This window comes from Asparagus officinalis, chromosome 10, assembly GCF_001876935.1.
Source record: "Asparagus officinalis chromosome 10, Aspof.V1, whole genome shotgun sequence".
NCBI classification, from domain to species: domain Eukaryota; kingdom Viridiplantae; phylum Streptophyta; class Magnoliopsida; order Asparagales; family Asparagaceae; genus Asparagus; species Asparagus officinalis.
The window spans coordinates 4,779,179-4,802,329 of NC_033803.1; the positions used below are offsets into that span (position 1 = coordinate 4,779,179).

The 23,151-nt window shown below is 37.6% G+C and overlaps 3 protein-coding genes across 3 annotated transcripts; all 3 read left to right on the forward strand.

Moving 5' to 3' along the window:
• Window positions 670-9,253, forward strand: LOC109825015 (dynamin-related protein 1E-like). Its single transcript, XM_020391684.1, has 15 exons — window positions 670-882; window positions 969-1,032; window positions 1,126-1,233; window positions 2,589-2,690; window positions 3,177-3,227; window positions 3,318-3,379; window positions 4,119-4,209; window positions 4,331-4,395; window positions 4,568-4,762; window positions 4,852-4,971; window positions 5,060-5,130; window positions 6,783-7,008; window positions 7,104-7,154; window positions 7,845-8,219; window positions 8,863-9,253. Exons 1-15 carry the CDS (start codon window positions 742-744, stop codon window positions 8,989-8,991), a joined length of 1,851 nt encoding a protein of 616 aa, XP_020247273.1. The 5' UTR covers window positions 670-741; the 3' UTR covers window positions 8,992-9,253.
• On the forward strand, window positions 11,199-12,893 carry LOC109825797 (expansin-like B1). The gene is made up of 5 exons (XM_020392692.1): window positions 11,199-11,356; window positions 11,443-11,549; window positions 11,869-12,050; window positions 12,311-12,443; window positions 12,541-12,893. The coding sequence occupies exons 1-5, from the start codon at window positions 11,224-11,226 to the stop codon at window positions 12,742-12,744; spliced, it is 759 nt and encodes a 252-aa protein (XP_020248281.1). The 5' UTR covers window positions 11,199-11,223; the 3' UTR covers window positions 12,745-12,893.
• Window positions 14,067-22,607, forward strand: LOC109825527. Its single transcript, XM_020392378.1, has 5 exons — window positions 14,067-14,158; window positions 15,530-15,734; window positions 15,814-15,867; window positions 18,044-18,169; window positions 22,499-22,607. Exons 1-5 carry the CDS (start codon window positions 14,067-14,069, stop codon window positions 22,598-22,600), a joined length of 579 nt encoding a protein of 192 aa, XP_020247967.1. The 3' UTR covers window positions 22,601-22,607.

Genomic DNA, 23,151 nt, shown 5'->3' on the forward strand with positions numbered 1-23,151 from the left:
AACTCACTTTTTCATCCTAGAATTTGAAATCCACCCTATATCAAAAAAAGAAAAAAGTTAAAACAAACACCCCCTTAATCTCACGATGAATTAATTAAATGGGATGTGACTAAAAGTTTTTAATAAGTCATGTTTCACATTTTTCTTTTTTTTTTTCCTTTTTTTGGTTGGTCTACCTTATTAAATCTTACGCGTCCAAGTCCACAATGTCTTGTAAACCATTGTGCTCAGATTAAACCCTTTTATGCAGCTAGTAATAATAGAATCTTATCGCATTTTATTCTCTGGAAAAAAAAAAAACAAATCATTCATCATCTCTTTTGGCATCATGATGAAATCCTAATCCGAACAGATGAACCGAATATTTAGCTGGAGAGCCATGGATGGATATGAAACAATACGAAGTTAGATTCGAATCAATTTTATCCGGATCGGGTATGAAAATATTTCGACCCCGGCCCGTTACCATCCGAAGCAAAGCAAAAGCTGGCGGCGGGGAGGCATATTCCCAGCGCTCCGTAAGGCCCACGACCCAACGGATCCGAAACCCGCTCCGCTCGCTTCTCACGTGTCGCAGCGAACTTGACCCCAGTCCACGGCCCGTTGAAGTCGCTCCCTCGCACGTGCCGCTCCCTCTTACAGCTTCTTAAGCTCGAAGGTCTACTTCAAAAATTTCCATTATAACACCGTTCTCCTCACCTAATCGATCCCTTTCAAAATTCTAGGGTTAGGGTTTCGAAAATGACGACGATGGAGAGCTTGATCGGCCTCGTCAACAGGATCCAGAGAGCCTGCACTGTGCTCGGCGACCACGGCGGCGCCGACGGCGCTCTTCCCACTCTATGGGAGGCTCTCCCCTCCGTCGCCGTCGTCGGAGGCCAGGTCCCTTTCTTCCTCTACCAGATCTTGCATTTTCTTCTTTTGATCTATCTTTGAGCTCGATCTTGATGGGATTTGTTTGATTGCAGAGCTCGGGGAAATCCTCGGTTTTGGAGAGCATCGTTGGGCGTGATTTCCTCCCTCGTGGATCTGGTGAGAGTCGGTGTGAAATTTTTGAATATTTTTTGGAATTTTGGAATTTTTTGTGCTTTTTGGGGTAAAAATGCGTTTTTGTTGTTGTTGAAGGGATTGTGACGAGGAGGCCGTTGGTGCTCCAACTTCACAAGACGGAGGACGGGCAGCCTGAGTATGCGGAGTTTCTTCACATGCCGAGGAGAAAGTTCACTGATTTTTGTGAGTTATTTTGCTATCAGTTAGTTTATTTGAGAGAAAGGTTACTGTTTTGATTCATTTTTTGTGAGTTTATTACTGATTAGTTTGTTTGAGAGAATAAGGTTATTGGTTTGATTAATTTGTTGGTATGGATATTGTCTGTGCTTGGTTTGAGTTTTTTGTTGTAGAAACTTGTGCTTACTAAAGGCTATTAGGTAAATTGCAGATAACTCCCTCATCTATACCTTCAGTAACAATAATCATTCCTCAACTATATTAGTGAAACTTATTACCCCTGCATTCACAATTTTAGAATTTTAATTGCAGATAACCCATCTCTCTCTATGAATTGAGGCTTGATGGGTGTTATTGAAGGTTTGGGTGAGGGGTTTTTTCTGGAATTTATCCTTATTTTGGTAAGTTATTGAGGAATTTGAGAACAGTGTTTAGTGTAGAATCCTAATTTTGGACTCTCTGGTTTTTCAAGCTTACTCTTTGTAGTTTAGACACTTACTTCCAGTCTTTTCCCCCCTTAAGTTCCTGTCCTTTTGTGAGGAATATCAGTCTTCTTAATCTTGGCCAGCCAGTTTTGACGGCAAGTTTCAGTGATTTGTGACTGAACTTAAGCTGTAGTTCTGGAAAGTGGCAATATGATAATGTGGAATTATCTTCTCTCTGTTAAGCATTCAAATTTCTGTTAGAGCGATGTTTTAGGTTATATACCATGGATGGATACAATTAGTGTAGCTACCATAAAATAGTTTATCAAGATTCTAGCTTAATTATTTAATGCTTAACATATCATCTACAGTCAACAGTTTAATTTTTTACTTCTTCATTTCATCGGTAATATTATTTGTTGCAGTACTTTCTTTTTTGTACAAACTTGAATATGCGTATGCTTCTAGCCGGATTAATGGACACAATATTTGATGCTTTTGGTCTGCTTGCCCTAGTACTATGGTACTCATAAATCTAAATCTCACACAATGAATGTCTTTTCTCGTCCAAGTTTTCTAGGGTTTGGTTGAGTTTATTTCCTACACGTGCATGACCTTTATGTTAACGTAAGATGTACGGGTGTTTTTTTTCCTCTAGCAAAATAGCAACCAGATGATGTAGCTCCAATTTCCCTTATAAAACTTGTTTCTCAAATATAATGTCATAGTCTGGAACCAGCATATGCATTTTTAATGGCTCATGTCACTAACATATAACATTTGTATTCTGAATAGAGACACATGATTCACATATCCATGCCTCATGGTTCTCAATGATTTTTATTTTTTACCAGTACCTTTTGAGATAAGATCTAATGTTTTCGAATATTCAATCTGGTTATTATTATCATCTAACATTTGCATTCTATAATGTAGCTCTTGTACGCAAGGAAATTCAAGATGAAACTGATAGGATGACAGGAAAAAGCAAGCAAATTTCACCAATTCCCATTCATCTCAGTATTTACTCTCCAAACGGTAATGAGATTATTGTCTGTCAATTGTCCTTTTTGAAACTTTATTCCTTATTTAGTAATGAGAATATGGTATGCTCTACTGTTGAGTGATTCTGGTTACTGAGCTAATAAAAGAAAGATCTACCTTTATGACTGACACATTTTTCTTTTCCTTGATGTTCTTTTTATTTGCGCCAATTGCCTGGCCTATAGATTTACTTGCTTGGGGAAAATGATAACACGCAACAGATAAACATGTATATAGATTTTCCTTTTTTGTTTTGATATGTTTTGCCTCTGAATTGATTGACTTCTTATCCTTATCTAGGTAAAAGTGACACATGTCAAAATTTGAACTTATGTTAAGGCTTGCCTTTATTATGTATTAGGATTTTTGCTGGTTTCGGGAGTTTTAGATTGGACATGAAGTTAAGTTAGCAAGTTTTCTGTTCATTGATTTACTTTTTTATATTCCCAGTATGACCCTTTTGCTTTTTTGATTTGGCAGTTGTGAATTTAACACTGATTGATCTACCTGGTCTAACTAAGGTTGCTGTAGGTAATGTTTTTTCCCCTTAAGAACATAATGTTACATTAAACCTCGTTCGTTTTAACTTTCGCCAATATAAGAATGACTTATCTTTTGTAGAGGGGCAGCCTGAGACCATTGTTGAGGATATTGAAAGCATGGTCCGCACATATGTTGAGAAGGTATTCAGTATGGCTTCAAAGTTCAATTTGATTACCTGTGCCAAGATGACAGTTTGAATGCTACTATGTTATTTTTATCTTTCCCCAGCAGGCTTATAGGATCGTCTTTGGGTTGAATACATGCACATGTTTTAAATTCCTCGAAATTATTAATTATCGAGGATTGAGGTTTCGGTTGAAACTTCTGGGTTTCTGTTATTTTGATTAGTTTTGAAGGTTGCTGATCCAAACCAAAGCCTAGAAACCAATTTTGGTCAGAATCACGAAAATCATGAATTAAAGCTAAAATAATGAAAAAACTGAAAATACTGCAAATGTCTTGCAAAATTATGAAATCATGTACTAAATTTAGAATTGTGAAATCCTAAGGAGAAAGCAAAAAATCACCTGATCTACTCAAGCTCTACAGATAAAAAAAGGGGAAAAGTTACCTTGTGAGATACATGTCTGAGTTATTTGCCTTGGGAGATACATATTTCATGAGGTTGATCTTTTGTGGGGATGGGAGGAACACATTTCAACCTAATTTTGCGGCTATTATACAATGAATATTATTTATAATTGACGACATCAAAATCATTCCTTAGTGCAACACACGCTGATCCTTACTCCTACAAATTTATGTGTAAAAGTTATTTCAATAAGTGATGTTCGTTTAAATTCAATATGCATTTTCTTCTGGATACTGATTATGGAAACTTGTCTACAGTGGTAATCTTAATACATTTTTATTTTGTAGCCGAACTGTATTATACTAGCAATTTCCCCTGCGAATCAAGATATTGCGACATCTGATGCCATCAAACTTGCTAGGGAAGTTGATCCAACAGGTATGGTATTAAACATTTTTGCAGTTCTGGTCATCTTTTGTGTTTATAGCAGGGCCAGCCATAATTATGAGCTTTTATTATTACTCGCATAATGCTAAATTGCTATCTAAAATTTTGCTAGGGGACAGAACATTTGGAGTCGTAACAAAACTTGATCTAATGGACAAGGGAACTAATGCACTCGATGTAAGTTGCTAAGGATACTGTCATGTTCTCAGATTTGAACTTACTGATTCCTGATGTGAACCCACTGATTCCCAGGAAAATGACAGTATACAGATGTAACCTTAGAGCCTTTTACTGTACATATAATGCATTTTGAAGTTCAATAATCTATTTATGGTTTTGCTTTTTCAAGGTTCTTGAAGGAAGATCTTACAGGCTGCAGCACCCTTGGGTTGGAATTGTTAATCGTTCACAGGCAGATATAAATAAGAATGTTGACATGATGGTTGCCAGGCGAAGAGAACGAGAGTACTTCTCAAGTAGTCCTGAATATTCACACTTAGCCAGTAAAATGGGTTCTGAATATCTTGCGAAACTTCTATCTAGGGTATTCAGATCATTGTTCTTTACCGTTAAATTATTCCACTTTTATGAATTTGGAGAATGTAAGTTGACAAAATTGAACTGTGTTTTCAGCATCTAGAATCTGTGATCAAGGCACGAATTCCAAGTATCACATCATTGATAAATAAAAGCATTGATGACCTTGAATCAGAATTGGACCATCTTGGTAGACCCATTGCTGTTGATGCTGGGGTAAGTCATTTAATAAATTATTATTTCATTTTAGACTTATAATAAATTTGTCAAGCAACTGGGACTAAATATTTTTGTGTTCCTCCAGGCTCAGTTGTACACTATATTGGAACTTTGTCGGGCATTTGATAAAATATTCAAGGAGCATTTGGATGGAGGGTAAAGATGCCAGTTTTGTCCTCTTTTATGCATGAATGATGAAGCTTCTTTCTTTTACCCATTTCACTTGCAAATATAAGTGGGCTTTAACTCGTGGGCTTAATATGACATTTTTGGGGTTTTTAAATATATGACCCCCAGATCTTTCATATTTTGAAATTAGTCCCCCAAATCTTCACAATTTGAAAATAGTCCTGCAAATCTTAAGTGTTTTGAAATTAGTCTCCCAAATCTTTCAACCTGGTGCTAACTAGAGGGACTAATTTCAAAACACTTAAAAGATTTAGGGGACGAATTTCAATAAATGAAGATTTGGGGGACTAATTTCAAAACACTTAAAAGATTTGGGGGACTAATTTCAGAATATGAAAGATTTAGGGACTAATATCCAAAAATTGAGTGGGATCTAGAGAACTAATATCCAGCTGACATGCTTCTAATGTAAACTGGATGCATTCTTTTAATTTGCACAATAATAAAATAAGTGGGCTAAGCTAATGTGCTGCAGGCGTCTAGGGCTAAGCTAATATGCAACTTGTTTTTGGTGCGCAGATCGGAGCACTCTGCACTTGATACACTTTTAGTTGGTTTCCATGTTGTATTTACTTTCCAATATTTTTTACTTTTAATCCATGTAAACCTTGAGTCCTTGTGGAGATGTTTTACATAAAAAATTAATATGCAAGTAAATTTGGTCATGGCTTTTTGAGTACAGGGACTATCAGGGTCAGGTGAAGAATTGATTGTTCTAGACACCGGGAAACATATCCTTTATATTCTAAACTCAGTTTCGAAATTGGAACTATTGTAGCCACATAATTATTATACAACTTCTTCTATGTAACCTTATGGCATCAAGAACTAGGTTTCAAACTTCTGATAGCACTGTGAGGAGCCATAGGAAATTCTTATTTAAGCCATCTGAATTAGCATGAACAAGCGTCGTTATACCCCAGGAATATGGCCCTATGTAGTCTGATGTTTGATGTATTCATGCTATGGCGCTGGCTTTATCTCCACAGTCTGATGCACCAACTCTTCAGCTGCACAAGTGATAAATATGCATTTGTTACCTATTGTCACAGACACTAGCACGAATGCGTGACCCTTATCCTGCCTATATCTGACTTCCAAGTTGTGTATATATACGTTGGACCCCTTTGGTGTTTTTAGGCCATTGCTTGGGATAATATTTACTTACAGATCAGTCTTGATAAGTTTATTGATAATCTTTTATGAGTGTCATAGTTCGTTCACAATTGAATTAAATTTTTTCACAAATATATAAAACAAATATTATTTAACTGATGCATCCCTGGAAATCCATCTTCACTACTTTTAAGACTGTGTATCTAAATCTGTATTGTTCCATATCCGCCTTGTGCCCATACACATGTCACATGTAACCTTGGCGTACATCCACGGAACTAAAGAAAAGAGAAGGTGTGATAAATATCAGTTTAAATTATAATCTACAAACCACCAGGTAGTCTCTGATGATCATTCAGATTTTGGCAACAGCTGGCAGCAATCAGTGCTAATGCAAATCTAACAGAAAAAATGTTTCTGTTCACATAAATCTGTCTTTTGTTGCCTTTGTAAAATCATTCATTTCCATATTGGCATCTCAAATATGATCATTTTAATCATAGGCGACCTGGCGGTGATCGAATATATGGGGTTTTTGATAATCAGCTACCTACTGCATTGAAGAAACTGCCATTTGACCGTCATTTATCCCTTCAAAATGTGAAAAAAGTGGTATCACAAGCAGATGGTTATCAGCCCCATTTGATTGCCCCTGAGCAAGGTTACCGTCGCCTAATTGAAAGTTCTCTCAGTTTCTTTAAGGGCCCTGCTGAAGCTTCAGTGGATGCAGTAAGCTACCTTCTCATATTGGTCCTTTACTTTCATCTTTCTTGATTCTAGGTTTTAATACTAAACCATGGTTCCTATTGTTATTTCTTTTGCAGGTTCACTTTGTTTTAAAAGAATTAGTGAGGATATCTATAGGCGAGACTCAGGTGAGAACTGATGAAGGTGGAAGACACCGGTAATTCTGTGTGTGTGTGTGTGTGTGTGGTAGGTTAGATTGTGGATAGCCCACCTCATCTATACATTCAGTAGCACTTATCACCCTTAACTCATTCATTAGGACTTGCCATTTCTCAATTCATGGGAAAGAGGGGGTTATCTGCAAACTATCTTCCCCAATGGGCGATAATTGGTAATAGAGTTTAGGAGTGATAAGTGCTACTGATGAAGGTTATAGAGACCAGATAAAGCATAATCCAGTCTATATAGATAGCAGGGTAGATTGTAAATGGCCTTAAGGCCCACCTATACATTCATTACAACTTATAAACCCCCACTCATTCATTAGCACTTATCATGTTTTAATTCATATTTGAGGTTTGTGTGTGTGTTTTTTTGGGGAGGTATTAAAAGTATCAACCTAAGGATGATAAGTGGTGATAGAAGAGTTGAGGTGTGTCAAGTGCTATAAATTATCTGTAGAATAGTAATCAACTTGTGTTTTTTCTATCAGGAGTTTGTAATTATCTTTAGGGGGTATTTGCAAGTTAAGTTCATTAAAAGTATCAACCTAAGGATGATAAGTGGTGATAGAAGAGTTGAGGTGTGTCAAGTGCTATAAATTTAGGGGGTTTTGTAATTATCTGTAGAATAGTAATCAACTTGAGTTTTTCTATCAGGAGTTGAAAAGGTTTCCAACTCTCCAAGCTGAACTGGCAGCTGCTTCTTATCAAGCCTTGGAAAAATTCCGCGATGAGAGTAAGAAGACAACACTGCGTTTGGTCGAAATGGAATCAACATACTTAACCGTAGATTTCTTCCGAAAGCTTCCACAAGAAGTGGAGAAGGCGGGGAACCCTGCTACAAACACTCCTGCAGCAGATCGATATTCTGAGGGGCATTTTAGAAGGATTGCTTCAAATGTGTCGTCTTATATTGGAATGGTATCTGAAACGCTGAGACTTTCCGTCCCTAAAGCAGTGGTTCATTGTCAAGTTAGAGAAGCTAAACGCAATTTGCTCAATCATTTCTATATGCTAGTTGGAAGAAAGGAGGTGCTCAAGCTTGACCATCTGTATCTACAGTTTGTTCATGTTTAAATTTCTTATAAGGCGTCTACCGTTTCTTCACTTTGATACCCCCAAAATATTTTTTGAACACTGGATACCCCAAAGTTTTGATTCTATTTGACTTTGATATTCTCATCCTGCTTTCACTACATTTCCTGTTAGATTTATTACATTTAGGTCCATTTTACCCAGTTGCTATGTCCACTATAGTGATACAAGTTTGACTTTGATATTCCCATCCTGATTTCACTACATTTTCTGTTAGATTTATTACATCTTGATCTTGGTCCATTTTTCCCAGTTGCTTATGTCCACTATAGCGATACAAGTTTGACTTTGATATTCCCATCCTGATTTCACTACATTTTCTGTTAGATTTATTGCATTTAGGTCCTTTTTACCCAGTCTCTATGATACAAACAGCCAAATGTTCGCTATAGCGATACTAGTTTATCAGGAAATCTAATGAAATCTGACAAAGGTATCAAAGCGAAAGGGATCAAGATAAAGTATAACAAAGTGTTAAAATATATATTTGGGGTAGCAAAGTGAAAAAAAAGGGGTAAATTTTGTTGTAAAATAAGCCTTCTTATAATTTAGTAACCTGAATATTGTATTTTTTTTTCAGGCAAAGCAGCTTTCTCAGATGTTGGACGAGGATCCAGCCTTGATGGAGAGGAGGCTACAACTGGCTAAGAGACTTGAACTGTATAAATCTGCGAGAGATGAGATTGACTCGGTAGCCTGGGCAAAATGATGACGGTAGTCTGGCTGCGTCTCATGTATCTGTATAATTATAGTGATTCCTTTTCTTTATTTATTGTTGTTGGTTTGCAAATTCATGTGTTTTGATATGGGCGAGGAACTTGCGTGTGCTTATTTTCATCCAGTTAATGAATGTAAACGCGTTTGTGTAAATTTTGATGTGATGTTCTCTTATTATTATGATGATACATCATAGTGTTCTCTTATTATTATGTAACCCTTCATTGGTGATTGAACAAAATTGGTTTACAATATGATGGACGATCTTAGCTGTTGTTGATTCTGTATGATGCCCCGCATTTGTTTACCTCTAGAAAATACCCTGGCGTGTGCTCAGGCTAATGCGTGTCGCTTGCGAAAGTGGTTGGACGCCACTGAATCATGCAATCTTGTGACTGTTCAATGTCTTTTAAAGATTCGGAGCAAGATTCTGAACGTCCTAATCTCACGACTGACGTCCATTACTTCATCTCGCTGTCTGCATCAATGGCTATGCATCAATGGCTATGAATTCGGTCCGCCTATCGCCAAACTTTAGGGGTGGGCAACAGGTCCTGCTGGCTCGTCCCGGGCTCAGTGGCAAGGCGGGCTAGCCCACAGCTCGCAGCGAGTTGAGCAAGCCTTGTTTTGCCACTTTTTCNGCGGGCCCGAAAACACGCGAGACAAGCCATGAAACGGGTCGGCCCATCTGGCCCACTTAATTATTATTATTTTGTCATTTTTACTATTTAATTGTTTTTAATAGGTTTTTCCAATATTGTTTTAACACTTAAGAATTATACGTAAATAAAAAACTAACAATGATATGATTACAAAATTTGAAAAAGAAAAATAATTTTATTAAGTAAAATTGTATATTTTGCATACAGTTACGTAAGGAACCATCACAAACACTGAGATTTAATGCAGTTCGGAGCGAGTCTTATGCCAATGAGTAGCATAGTACTGTTCGACTAGCTACAAAAATACGAGAAAATAAATTACAATAAACTTTAAAGGAAAAAAGATATTATTACCAACCAAATGCGAGCCCACGAGAGGGGACAAGCAAGCAATCCCTCTCACATGTAGGGACAACCCGCTCGCTAGGCCTTGTGGGCCGAGCCGGTCATTGCACGGTCCTGCGGCCCGCTACTGTAGCACGGGCTGAATCGGGCCCGTCCCACTCCAAGCCGGGTCGAGCCGAGCTCAAGAGCGAGCCCAACGAGTGGGCTCGTGGGCGGACCCGGCCAAGTGCCCACCCCTACCTAACTTCTTTGGTTGAAACCAAGAAAGCTACATGCATTTTACCCTCAAAGCTTCATTCCGACTCACAACAGGGACATCCAATGGAAGTGATCTTCCTGTTAGTTTCCTATTCACTGGTGGATTCAAAGGAACCTTGGATTGATTCGATTTAGACATCAAAGTGGGAGTTTAATGTGTTGATGTGCCTAACTCTTTGTAGATATGTGCTAGAATCTTCAACTTGTCCCAGTTAGTTGGTAAGATAGCACTATGCATTTGACTGTTCCTATTGCTGTGGATGTCATTTTGATGTAAACATTCTATATTTCTGAAGTCATAAGTAATCACATAAGTTTATATTACCATATTCGTTTCAAATGCCAACATTCATATCGAAATAGCTACCGCAGACTTGATAACTACCGAGTAAGCTAATAATAAGACAGAAAAATTAAGATACAAACGTATAAGTTTTTTTTTTGGCAGATTTATTTTCATCCAGATCGAACGTAGTTTATTGCGGAGAAAAATTTGTTCCCGTGGACTAATATTTGAAAACATGCATATGATTATGAAATGGTAATAACTCTTAATGTATTGAAATGGTCGATCAAGATGAGAAAAAACTCTGAAACAAGCATACGGCAAAACTTAGAGAAAGGGTACACAAAATTTGATATAATTAAGGAGATGGTATCTATTGTATCACCTTTTTTTTTTTTGGTGAATTAAAACGTGTTTGTATATACAACTTAAAATATGGTTTGATCAAACATAAAAAAGTGCACGTACTTTTTTTTGTACCAACTTTATTGTTGAAGTGGTTAGTTGTGGAAAATCCCCATCAAAATGACTTCTGAGAATGTCAAAGCCTGAGAATTTTTACCAAAGAAAAAAAAACTTACACGCTTTAATTTCCCTATAAATACTCAAAGCCCAAGCTTCCCTTCATCACCAACTTGTCTCCAAACATTTGCTTCATACTTTAATTTCTTCAATGGCTCTTTCTTCTAAGTTCCTAGTTTTGTTCTTTCTCTCTCTATTTCAGTTCCAAATTCTGATCAAAGCTGATGATTTCATCCAATCAAGTGCTGCTTACTATTCGAACTCAGCGCAAAATGGCACATCAGGTTCAGTACTTTAGTCTCAAGCTAGTATACATCCTTAAATGAACGACTTTATCTCATACTTATTTGTTGATTAATTCATCGTATAGATGGAGCATGCGGATATGGCTCGTTTGGTGCAACTCTCAACGATGGCGATGTATCTGCTGCAAGCAATCTCTACAGAAATGGTGTCGGTTGCGGTGCATGCTACCAAGTAATCTTCACACATATGTGCAACGATCTCTGTCAATTTATTTACGGTTATTTGCATATACGCCATCTGTGCTATGGTGATGTAGCGGCTTATGCCCTCTAAAATTTTATTAGTAGTTGTGCCTCTGAATCTTAGGTACGTTACACCTCGACCTAACTCCAGAAATAGTGTTGGTCGGAGTTCAGAGAGCGTAAGTGCCAATAAAAATGTCTAGAGGATGTAAACGGCTGCATTATCATTGTACAAAAGATGCATCTGCAATTAAATTCATTTATTCTTGTGAACGTAATGAACTGTAAATAAAATTTTCGATGTGCAGGTTAAATGCACCAATGCGAACTACTGCTCAGACAACGGCGTGACCATTGTGATCACAGATTCAGGTGCAAGTGGTAGTACTGATTTTATACTTAGCCAGCGTGCATTCGCTCAGATGGGTCAGACAACAGATGCAGGGGCTTCTCTTTTGGCTCTCGGATTTGTTGGTATCGAGTACAGGAGGCATGTATTCTCGATCATAATTGTCTGATAGTATTTAGATGATTATACCAAACCTATAGTAATTGATTGAAACAACTTATTCGAAAATTTTGTCAACTTTTAACACCTGCTAGCCAAGGCCTCGATCTATTCAAACTAGATATATAATAGTTTCCTTTCTTACAAATTCTCCTTAGATATCATACAGTGTACATATGCAAAATATTATCCGCTTCAGTTCCATCGATCAATCACGTAAACCATTTTCCTACTCTCGGCAGGGTTTCTTGCAACTACCCAAACAAGAACATCACCTTCAAGATCGACGAGGCCAGCAACCCCCCGAACTATATCGCCTTTGAAATATGGTACCAACAAGGAAACAAAGATATAACCGCAGTCCAATTGTGCGAGGTACGTACTACATACATACAACCGATAACTCCAGAGTTTTCACCTTCATATTCAATTTTACTGCATAACTAACTGCCGTGATGTTCGCCGCGTGCAGACCGTGAATTTGACGTGCAAGCTGTTGAGCAGAAGCCATGGAGCAGTGTGGACTGTAGTTTCTCCTCCGAGCGGAGATCTCTCTATAAGGATGCTGTTGAGCGGAGGAGATGACGGAGATGAGAGCTGGGTCGTGGCTGCTAATAATATACCGCAAAATTGGAAATCTGGAGATGTTTATGACTCTGGAGTACAAGTGAATTAATGATGGATAACTGGGCGTGAATTTTTTTTAAAAAAATTAAAAATAAAAATAAAGTATTGACTACTTACAGACATTTGTATTACTTACTAGTATGTTTGTTGAATTGTTGTTCTTACTTATTATTGCATTGTATTGTATTAATGTATGATTGGAGATTGAATATAGGCTTACTGTTGTTTATGAATGAAACTCTCATTGAAGCATCATGCTAGTAAAGTAATGTATGGTCTTAACATTGTTAATATATTGATGATAATAGTAACATCTAAATTTGCTTTTTCCGCAATAGAGGAGGCCTGAATATATCTCGTCAAATGTAGTGATATTTTTATTTTTCTTTACATTTCAAACTCTGAAATATATATATCATCCTCTACCGCGTTTTCTTTAATTTATCATACATTTAGTGGAAAGACCACTCCTTTTAATCTCAATCGTTGATTACTTAGTACGAGGTTATAATACAATCTAAATCTAACACTTACCATACCCCCGTGTATTGCACTCATTCCTATACTAAAAAAAATCACAACCATTAACTAGATAATCAATGGTTGTGATTATGTAGTGGTCACCCCACTACGTTTTAGATAGTGGAGAGGATCCGAATCCTCTACTTATCTAGCTCTCTCGTAAAAAAAAAAGAACAAGCATTCCGCGACCATTAATTTAAATTAAAGACTCACATGAAAATGACAAAGTAAATAAAAATAACTTTACCTATCAAATTTAGAAAAATAATAATTTTAGGACGGGCAAGATAATAATGCCAAAAAATATATGTTGTAAAAACTTTAAGGGTTATTTGCACATATAACCCTTAAATCATGAGTATTTCCAAAAATATCCTAAAAGTTTACTATTTGCAAAACTATGCCTCAAATCATCAATTTTGGAAACAAATTATCTAATAGCAATTAATCATCAACTTTGATAAGCTAATTTGTAATAGCAACACAAGAATTACCAACAAAGCAGTCAAATTTTTAGCACCAAGTTAATGATTTGTTAATTTTAAGGTTATTTTTCACAAAGTTGATGATATGAGGGTTAGTTTTGCGAACACCGAGGTTTTAGGATATTATTGTAAATACCCATGAGATAAGGGGTATATGTGCAAATAAGCCCAAGCTATATAAAACGCCACTATTGATCATAAAAAGATAGGACAAATTTTCAAAACCAACCCATTTGATAAACTAATTGCAAAAAACGACCCATTTTAGATTTATTTAGAGAAACCGACCTGGTTTCAGCACTGTCGCTGAAACCAGGTCGGTTTTTCTAAAAAACTGTCGCACATCTGTTGCATAAAGCAATCCATGTTATCAACACCAGGAGATGCCGGACTCGGTGGGAGTTCACCCTCTTCAAAGAAACCTGGAGCACAAAACATGGTTACAAACCCCAAAAGGTAAACAACCTGGAAGCAAGAGCAATTAAATGTTACCTTCCACTCCATCGGCAGTGCTTCCTAAGTCCACTCCATAGGGACGCTGACCGTCGTGGGGTTTGTGGGCGGTCTTCTTCCTCTTCGGGGCACCAACCCTCCGAGGACCAACTGGTCGAGCATGCGCAGGCCTATCGTGAAGTTTTTTCTCATAACAAAACTTCACGGGAGTTGAACTCCCGTGAAGTTTCGGAATTTTTTTTTTCAAAATCCGACCTGGTTTCAGCGCTGAGGCTGAAACCAGGTCGGTTTTTGCAAATAAAACTGAAATGGGTCTTTTTTTCGGGGCACCAACCCTCCGAGGACCAACTGGTCGAGCATGCGCAGGCCTATCACACGTTTCAACGTGTATAGGAGCTGGTGGCTCATGATCATCGATCGTCCTACCTAAAGTGACAATATCCATTTCATTCAATGAACAAGAGCTGTCATTAATGAAAAAGGAAAATCAAAGAGGCAGGACAAACCAGTAGCTGAAACCAGGTCGGTTTTTGCAAATAAAACTGAAATGGGTCTTTTTTTGGGAATAGTTTATCAAATGAGTTGGTTTTGAAAATTTTGTCATAAAAAGATAAGCTGAAGCAGACGGTATAAAGATGGGCCTCCGTGGCGTAATAAAAGCCCAAAGGCGAAAGCCAGGCCCTCTTCTCAGCACCGCACGCGCAACTCACGCGGGCACGCGTATCTTCTAACATCGGAGCTTCTCGTAAAAATAGCAGCCCCCCCAAAATTCGCCATGGCGACCCTCAGCTCGCAATGGTCTCTCCTCACCTCCCCCAAACCCTACCCCCGTCCCCACCATCGACGACGGATTCTCGTCCAACCGATCAGAGCCTTCGGCCGCAGTTTTCTCCGCTTCTGAGCAAGCTCAGCCCTGCGACCAGCCATCATGGCAGCCCGGACCGCGTACTCGGACTGTAACTCTGAGAGGCTCCTCACACTAATAGATTCATAGGCAGAAAGAAACCACTTGCAGCTGAGGAAAGTGGTCAGCGGCTTACGCCTATACGAAGGACTTGCAGCTGAGGAAAGTGGTCAGCGGCTTACGCCTATACGAAGGAAGAGCAAAATGGGCTCCAGTGCAACCCACCATCGTCCATAGCCACGCTCGTACGCCATCAATCAATCCTCCCTCTACCTGCAGGCTATGGCTCGGATTCCCGACATACAGTTGGTCATAGCCGAACTGGCGAGCAAAGCGGTAAGGAAGATAAGGCTCTATGTGGCATTGGTTCTTCACCCGGAGGACAAGATACCCAACGCAGATGTTCACTAGCCACCGGAAACAACCAGCGTCGAGAATGGTCCGATCACTTCTAGGTTTCTCCTCATCAGGCGGAGCGCCAACGACGGCTTCGAGATCCTCTCCTTCGAAGCGAAGAAGGCCGCCGAGAGGATCGACCGGAGGTTTTCGGTTTCCCGCCGATTTGATTCGTTCGCTCGCGCGGCGTCGGTGAGGGCGAGGGAGATGGATCAGGAGCTGGGGATTGGGAGGCGGTGGAGGACCTTCTCGCTTGATTTCTCGAGAAATTGGCCTAGGGTTAGGGTTTTGTGTACTATTTTTTCCTTTTTTATTCTTTTTTTTTGGCTTATCTCTTCTATTTATTGGTGTTTTGCAGTATAGGAAGGAGCTGAGTGGTTTTCTTGAGACGCCTATTGGCAGGGGATTTGCTGTGAGTGCTTATCCTATGCATCATTTTAGTACTTGATTGATTGTTTTTTAATGTGAAAAATAAAATTTTGTTGAATCGGCCGGCAAGGGAGCAATTATTGACGTGAAGCAAAGACTCATGTAGACTTGTAATTTTCCTACTTCATATGAGTTTCCGTTGTGCGTTGTTGTCTTTTGGTGGTGTTTTTATGTCTTAGTTGATAAGGCTAGAGAGGGGATGGTGTTTTAAATGGGGGGAAACTGTGGGCTATGTTTCAAGTTGAAGGATATTGAATTTGTATGACAAGGATGTAAAATTGTAACTTCAACAAAACTGCAAAAAGTGAGTGAGGTAGTTCCTTGCTTTAAGCATTGGTTGTTGATGTTTGTGGGATTGAGGATGGGCAAGGAGTTAATTCAAGGCGGCTGAAATATAGAAGTATTGATAAATTACTACATCACTAATGTTGACCATATAATGTTAAATACTTAAATGTTGAGGAGACAACCACAAATTGGAGGAATAATTCTGTTAGATGTTGGCAGGCCGTGGACGTCGATTGTAATGTGTTGGAATTGCATTAAATGAAGAAGCATGGTCGTATGTTCAATGAGGTTGTTGACGTGAGGAGTGGCAGTGTAGCAGTAGATAGTATGGTTAGACATACACTTGATTGTGAATAAAATTCAAGGAGAATCAAGTGGCTTCATACGGACAGCATCTAGAGAGGTGATGGGTTTATCTGGCCGTAGTGGTAGGGATCAGTGGTACCATTGTAAGAGTTATTAGTTGTGCTGTCGACCTGGACAATCTGGCACTAAATAAAAACTAATAGAAAAAAAAACAATTTAATATGGGAAAAAAGCATTCGATGGTTATGTTTAATCTTTTCCTCACACTATGCAGGATATATAATTTTCAATTAGACCACAATATGCCCAGTAGCTAAGGACCATATGACAGTGTTTGCTACAGAATAGTCAAAATATCAAAGGTTTATTCTTCTTTAACAACCATGATTTAGTTTGTTAATTGATGATAGATTGTCATGGAATATTGAAATATGTGATATGGTAATGTGGATTGTTAATTGTAAATTTGTAATTGTGATAGCCTTACTTTTTGGTAGCCAAATTCCAGAGCTATGGACAACAACCCATTACAAAGTCTTGCAAGGCAATTGACTAGAGTTTGCAGAAGAAACTTACACCATATATTGACAATTGGGAAAGAAAATATGTTAATAGAACATTAGAACGTCTAAGGGACCTTGCTAATATTAAATTCAATATCAACATGCTACAACTAGTGAATTAACGTCATCCTTGCTGTTCAAACTATGGAACAGTCAGTCATAAGTGAGTGTTGTCTTTAATTCATTTCATGTCTTACTCAATTGGACACTGGTTCTTCTGTCAATTGGTCTGCTTCCAGCTTTCCAGGAATCCATACAACAATAGCGTCTGCCATTGTGTGAAAAATCAATGCTGAATGCTATTATCTTCCTAGCAAACATTAGACTTGTTTCTAGTAAAAGTCAGTTCTCTAGTGAAAAGTACTTCTACTCCTTACTGAGATAGAAGACCTGTAGTAGTTCAGAATCTTCAAGTTCTCTTGATCTACTAAGTTGTTCTACATTTGTTAGTGAAATCTTGTATGCAATCAAATAGTTGACGACCAAGTCTAATAAAAGTTTGGCATACTTGTTATTAAGAATGGCTATGTTGACATCAATCCCTGAATAAGATTTATGCAGTCTGGAATTCATGGCTGTTGCTTAGTTTGTCAGCAGAGTATATTCCACCTTCCAGCCAAGTAATTGAAAAGGCATAATAGCTGCCAAAGGATGCATTCCTCGAAGATTGTGTACCTTAACCACCTAGCATTATAGATAGTTATGATTTTCTTGTCCTTGTATCTTGGGAAACTTCTAAAGTATATTATAGGTAGAAGATGATTTGCATCACACATATTTCAAGACTTCATTGGATATAGCTCATCAAATTGAATCTAATAAATTGTTTTTATAGTTAAGGTTCTTCATCAAAGCAATCATGATTTGCTCAAATTCCACTTTGTATTGTTTCAGCTTGTTGCTCTGAACAAAAATATCTGTTAGATTCTTTTTGGCTTCATAAAGAAGATTTTCATACGTCTTTCATACTTTACATACTAATTTCTGTTATCTTTTTTGCAGACAATATTCTTCCTTTGGTTTGCGCTATCCGGTTGGTTGTTCAGGTTCTTCATTTTTGCTACTTGGGTACTGCCATTTGCTGCTCCTCTTCTTATTGGGACATTTGCGAATAATTTTGCTATTGAGGTACCTACTTATTTCTCTGATATTATCTTCTCCCATGCCTTTTTGTTTTCTCTCTTTTTCCTACATTGTATCAGTGAACTGCGAAAAAAATGAAAGAGAAAAGTACCTCATCAGAATGATCAGCTCTTGTAATACTTTTCACTTTGAATAGATAGGCCTGAGACGCACAAGGATATATAATGATCAGAAATAGACCTAGGGCCTTGGAGTCATCTTTATCTTTCCATATTTGTTCTTTTTTCCTCTACTGTGTCTGAAGGTGGAATAATGGTGCTTCAGACTCTTTTCCTTAACAGTATTGTTTCTTCATCCCACAATTAGTCGTTATCTAACTGATTGTGCTGCATTTTCTTGAAATTTGGAAATTTCTACCTAATTTTTACCAGGTAGAAAGGGACTGAAAGTAAGGAGTTATTCATATTTGGAAGGATTTCTATTAGGAAGTTAATAGAAGAAATTTTGTTGAGTGAGAAGGAGCCGCTGGCAATTAAGAGATCAGGCTATAGATTGTAAGAAACAGGAGGGGAGATGGATGGTTTTAGATATGTTTATTAGCTGAAAAGATACAGGTTCATTGTCGTCCAAACTTCAAATAACTATGTTTAACAAATTTTGAAAATGATCAAAATTGCAAAACCACTGCAAAGAGTTCAAAATAGTTTGTGGCATTGTGCACCGAAGTGGGAAATTTATTTTCTTCCTTAACTGCTCTCTGTAAACTTGAATCTACACTAATCCAGATGCAGGCATGCAGCATATAACTACTGTAATATTTTCTTGCATAGAAATCTGTTCTTTTGCATCTACTGTAAATATGTTTTTTTTTTTTAAATGTGAAGAATCATACACATGGAAAGTTATCATTCATTATCATATATGTAATGCATCCACTCTGATGCACACATGCATCCCAATGAAATGTGTCATTCAGTTTGTTGCATATACGTAATGCTGTCGACCTGTTTATCTTTCAGTTTCATGCGCTATGCTGTCTATTTGGTCGCATGTGTCATCCCACGTGTCAGAAAGCTGGTCTATATTGAGGGGAAATGCTTAGCAATCGGTGTTCATTGATCCACATCCATAAACACAGATTAACAAATTATTAGTATCTCACAAACTGAATTGATGAGGGTTAATTGCAGATACACTCCATGCATTATGTCGTTATAGTCACATATATCCGCCTAAAATTTCTTATTAGTTCTTGCACCTCAGGCTACAATATTTTTTCCCCTGCCCTCAACTTTAGGTGGCAGATTAGAGTTTAAAAGGTAATTTTTTGTCACATGATTCCTATGTTGACATTCCATCCTAACTTTGGAGATAATGTAGCTTGTAGCAGGAAGTATAAGTGCTAATAAAATAGTTTCGGAGGGATGCATGATGATTGATGACTTCCTTATTGATGTGTTTGGATGGAGGACAGAGAAGGAAGGGGAAGAAAAATTTGAGTTTAACCTTGTTTGGGAATTGACAATTTCCTTCCCTTCCCTACCGTTCTTTCCCTTTCCTCAGTGAGCTCCCAAACAGACTGTAGAGTTCAAGGGGAGAATCTGAGTCCATAACATTATTTCTATGTTTGGAAATACATTAATACCTGAAGATCTTAAACATGTTAAAAAAAGAAAAGAAATGAACCTTTAACAAACTATCAATTATTATTATTATTATCAAATTCCTATACTCAGTAAGAGCTCAATTTCGTATTTTTGACGGGTTAATTGGAGCATTGGATACTATATTTATCTTGTGATTAGACGTTCATATCTATGTTTTAAATTCTTGGATGGCCTGTCATGTAATTAAATACTAATTAGATTGCTAGTCACTTCTAACACTTTTTGTCAATTTGAATTGTCTATTTTCATTCACTTTTAAGCAATACGACTTAATATATCTTAGTCAATATTTTCTGGAACAGAATGTCAAATGCCATATAATTACTCAGCACAAGTGGTTCAATAAGTCCTAGATTTTCATTTTCATAAGTGATTAAGATGTTATACATAGCAATAAATCTATCACGTCAAATGATCGAGGATTTTTTTTATGCCACATCACTGTAATCCATTATAATAATTTTTTTTTTTTGGTCAATGAACTTAAATTTTATTCATTTTCCAAATTGAGAATGAGAAGTACAACTAAGTGCCAGAAAATCTGGAAACCAAAAAATTACAGGTTCTCAAGAATATTTTTCATATGTACATTAGAAGTATCATTATGAACTTTTGCAAAAACTGAAAACTTGATATCACTAAGAATCTGAGCAGGGAGCCTCATTTTGCCTTGAAAGATTCTCCGATTTCTCTCCTTCCAGATCATATAAACTGCAGTGGATAAACACATCCTCTTCAATTTCTTCATAGGGCCTTTTCCTTTCAAATTATATGAATACCAGTTCAAAACCAAACTCCATACACATGACCTCCATCTATATCTCAGCCATTCCATCACTAAATTCCAGACTTCAGCTGAAAATTGACATTCAAAGAAAACGTGGCTACTTGTCTCCAGTTCCTGTCTATTACACAGGACACAGTGAGTCTGATTGGTGCTCAGGATACCCATTCGGCACAATCTATCCTTGGTGAGAAGTCTTGAATGACAAACTAGCCACAATATGAAAGAATGTTTAGGATATAAAAAACTATCCCATACAGTTTTAGCCCAGGGCACTGTAATCGTAGGCTGGATAAGAAACTTGTAAACTGCAGATAATTGGAGTTTGTCATCAGCATAACATTCAGTTATAGCAGCCTCAATATTGTCAACACTACCAAACTTGTGCAACAACATATCTCTCACTTTAAGGAGTTGCCTCCATGTCCATGAATCATTTGTCTTGGATGGAACATACCAGATATTGAACCTCTGTAGATAGTTTCCATGAATCCATTTTATCCATAGTAGATCCTTTTTAAGATGAATCATCCAAAGGAGCTTAGAAGCAGCAGCATAATTCCAGAGCTTAGCTGAAAAAATCCCCAGCCCCCCTTGCTCCTTCCCTTGACACATAGATTTCCAATTCACAAGATGAAGTTTATGTCCCCACAGAAATTCAGAACTCATTCTGTTAATTCTTTCCAATACTTTAACTGGCAGAATGTAATTGCTGATCCAATATGTTTGAATGCCTAATATCACAGATTTTATCAACTCAAGCCTGCCTGCATAAGACAGATATTTTTTCTGTTGCCAGGTTTGGAATTGCTTGTTTATTCTTTCAATAAGGCAGGAGCAATCAGAATACGAGAGCCTTTTAGCATTCAGTGGCAGCCCCAGATACTTCATAGGCAGTATACCCTCAGGGAATTTAAGATAATTGCATATCTGAATTTTGAGACTATCACTAACTCCACTAAGGAAAACAGAGCACTTACTTGCATTAGCTTCCAAGCCTGAAGCTTGTCCAAACTCTTGTAGGCATTCATAAATTTTTGCAATAGAGCTCATGTCAGCTTTACAGAACAAGAGCAAGTCATCGGCAAATATCAAATGATTGATCTTCAGTTTAGAACACTTCGGGTGAAATTTGAAAGAGGAGTCATCCTTTAGAGCACTAAGTTTTCTAGATAGAAACTCCATACCAATGACAAAGAGATAAGGGGAAAGAGGATCCCCTTGTCTTAATCCTCTTGCACCATGGAAGTATCCATGCAGCCCCCCATTCAATGCTAAAGAAAATTTTGGAGAGGAAATACACTCCATGATCCAGTGAACCATGATCATAGGAAACCCCAGACCAACCAACATACTTCTTATAAACTCCCAATTAATAGTGTCAAAGGCCTTCCTCAGATCAACATTCAGAATAGTTCTTGGGGAGTTATTTTTCCTTCCATAGTGTTTGATAATTTCATGAGCAAGTAAGAAGTTACTGGATATGAGTCTCCCTTTCACAAATGCACATTGAGCATCATTAACTAAATAGCCTATAATCTTTTGCACCCTACTAGCAATAACTTTAGAGATAGTTTTGTAGATGACATTGCAGCAGGAAATCGGCCGATAGTCAGCAGCTGATGTGGGATTAAGGACTTTGGGCACAAGAATAATAGAAGTAGTATTAAGGGAACTCAAGAGTTTACCTGATTGAAAGAATTCTTCAACTGCTAGAAAGAGATCCATTATAATAATTGATGAAAAGCATTAGACAATTAATATTCACTTATATGACTATCCATCCAACCAATTGAAACAGAGGTATGAATGTCCAATTAAGTGATAAATACAGTGACCAATGACCCGATTAAACCTATTTTTGACTTTCTTTTAGATGTCTCTTCTCTGTTCTTAGCATTTTACTTTCCACTTCATGAACAGGGGTCCTGCCCAGCCTGCAGGAGGCAATTTGTTGGCTACAAAAATCAGATCATCCGCTGCTCCGGCTGCAGAAACATTGTATGGCCATGCCATCGGGGATGACTTCTCCGAAAGGCGAAAGCCGTCGTTCTTCCTCGAAATCTTCCGCATCCTGACATCATCGATATCGAAAGTCGAGGAGAAGTAAGGCAATCATTTGCTAATGCAGCTTTGTACCAGATAATAGATTTTGCTTGTTGAAGCAAATTTTATTGTAAATGAAAGCAAGTAGTAGTTGGATATTCTTGTACTAATTTTTGTTTGTTCCCAATACAAGTAGATATGCACAAGAGATTTTTATGCTTACAAGTGCAAACGTTCACCCGGTTTGTTGCTTAGATTTGTGCAATAAAATAGTTATTTCGTCAGTCTGTGCTATCTGAATGTAAAATAGTTTAATCTACTATGTAAAATTTATTTGAGCAAGCCAATAAGAGAGATCTAACTGTCGAACTTTCCCCTATTCGTCTCTCTTCTGATTATGAGATTTAACGGAAAATAATTTTATAGCCGATTTCAAATTTTTTTTTTGTTTCTTGTGATTTTGTTTATTTTTCCTGTTGTCGTGGTGTTTCTGGAGTAGCGAGGTCTTAAGTCCGGCGATCGTCCTAGTA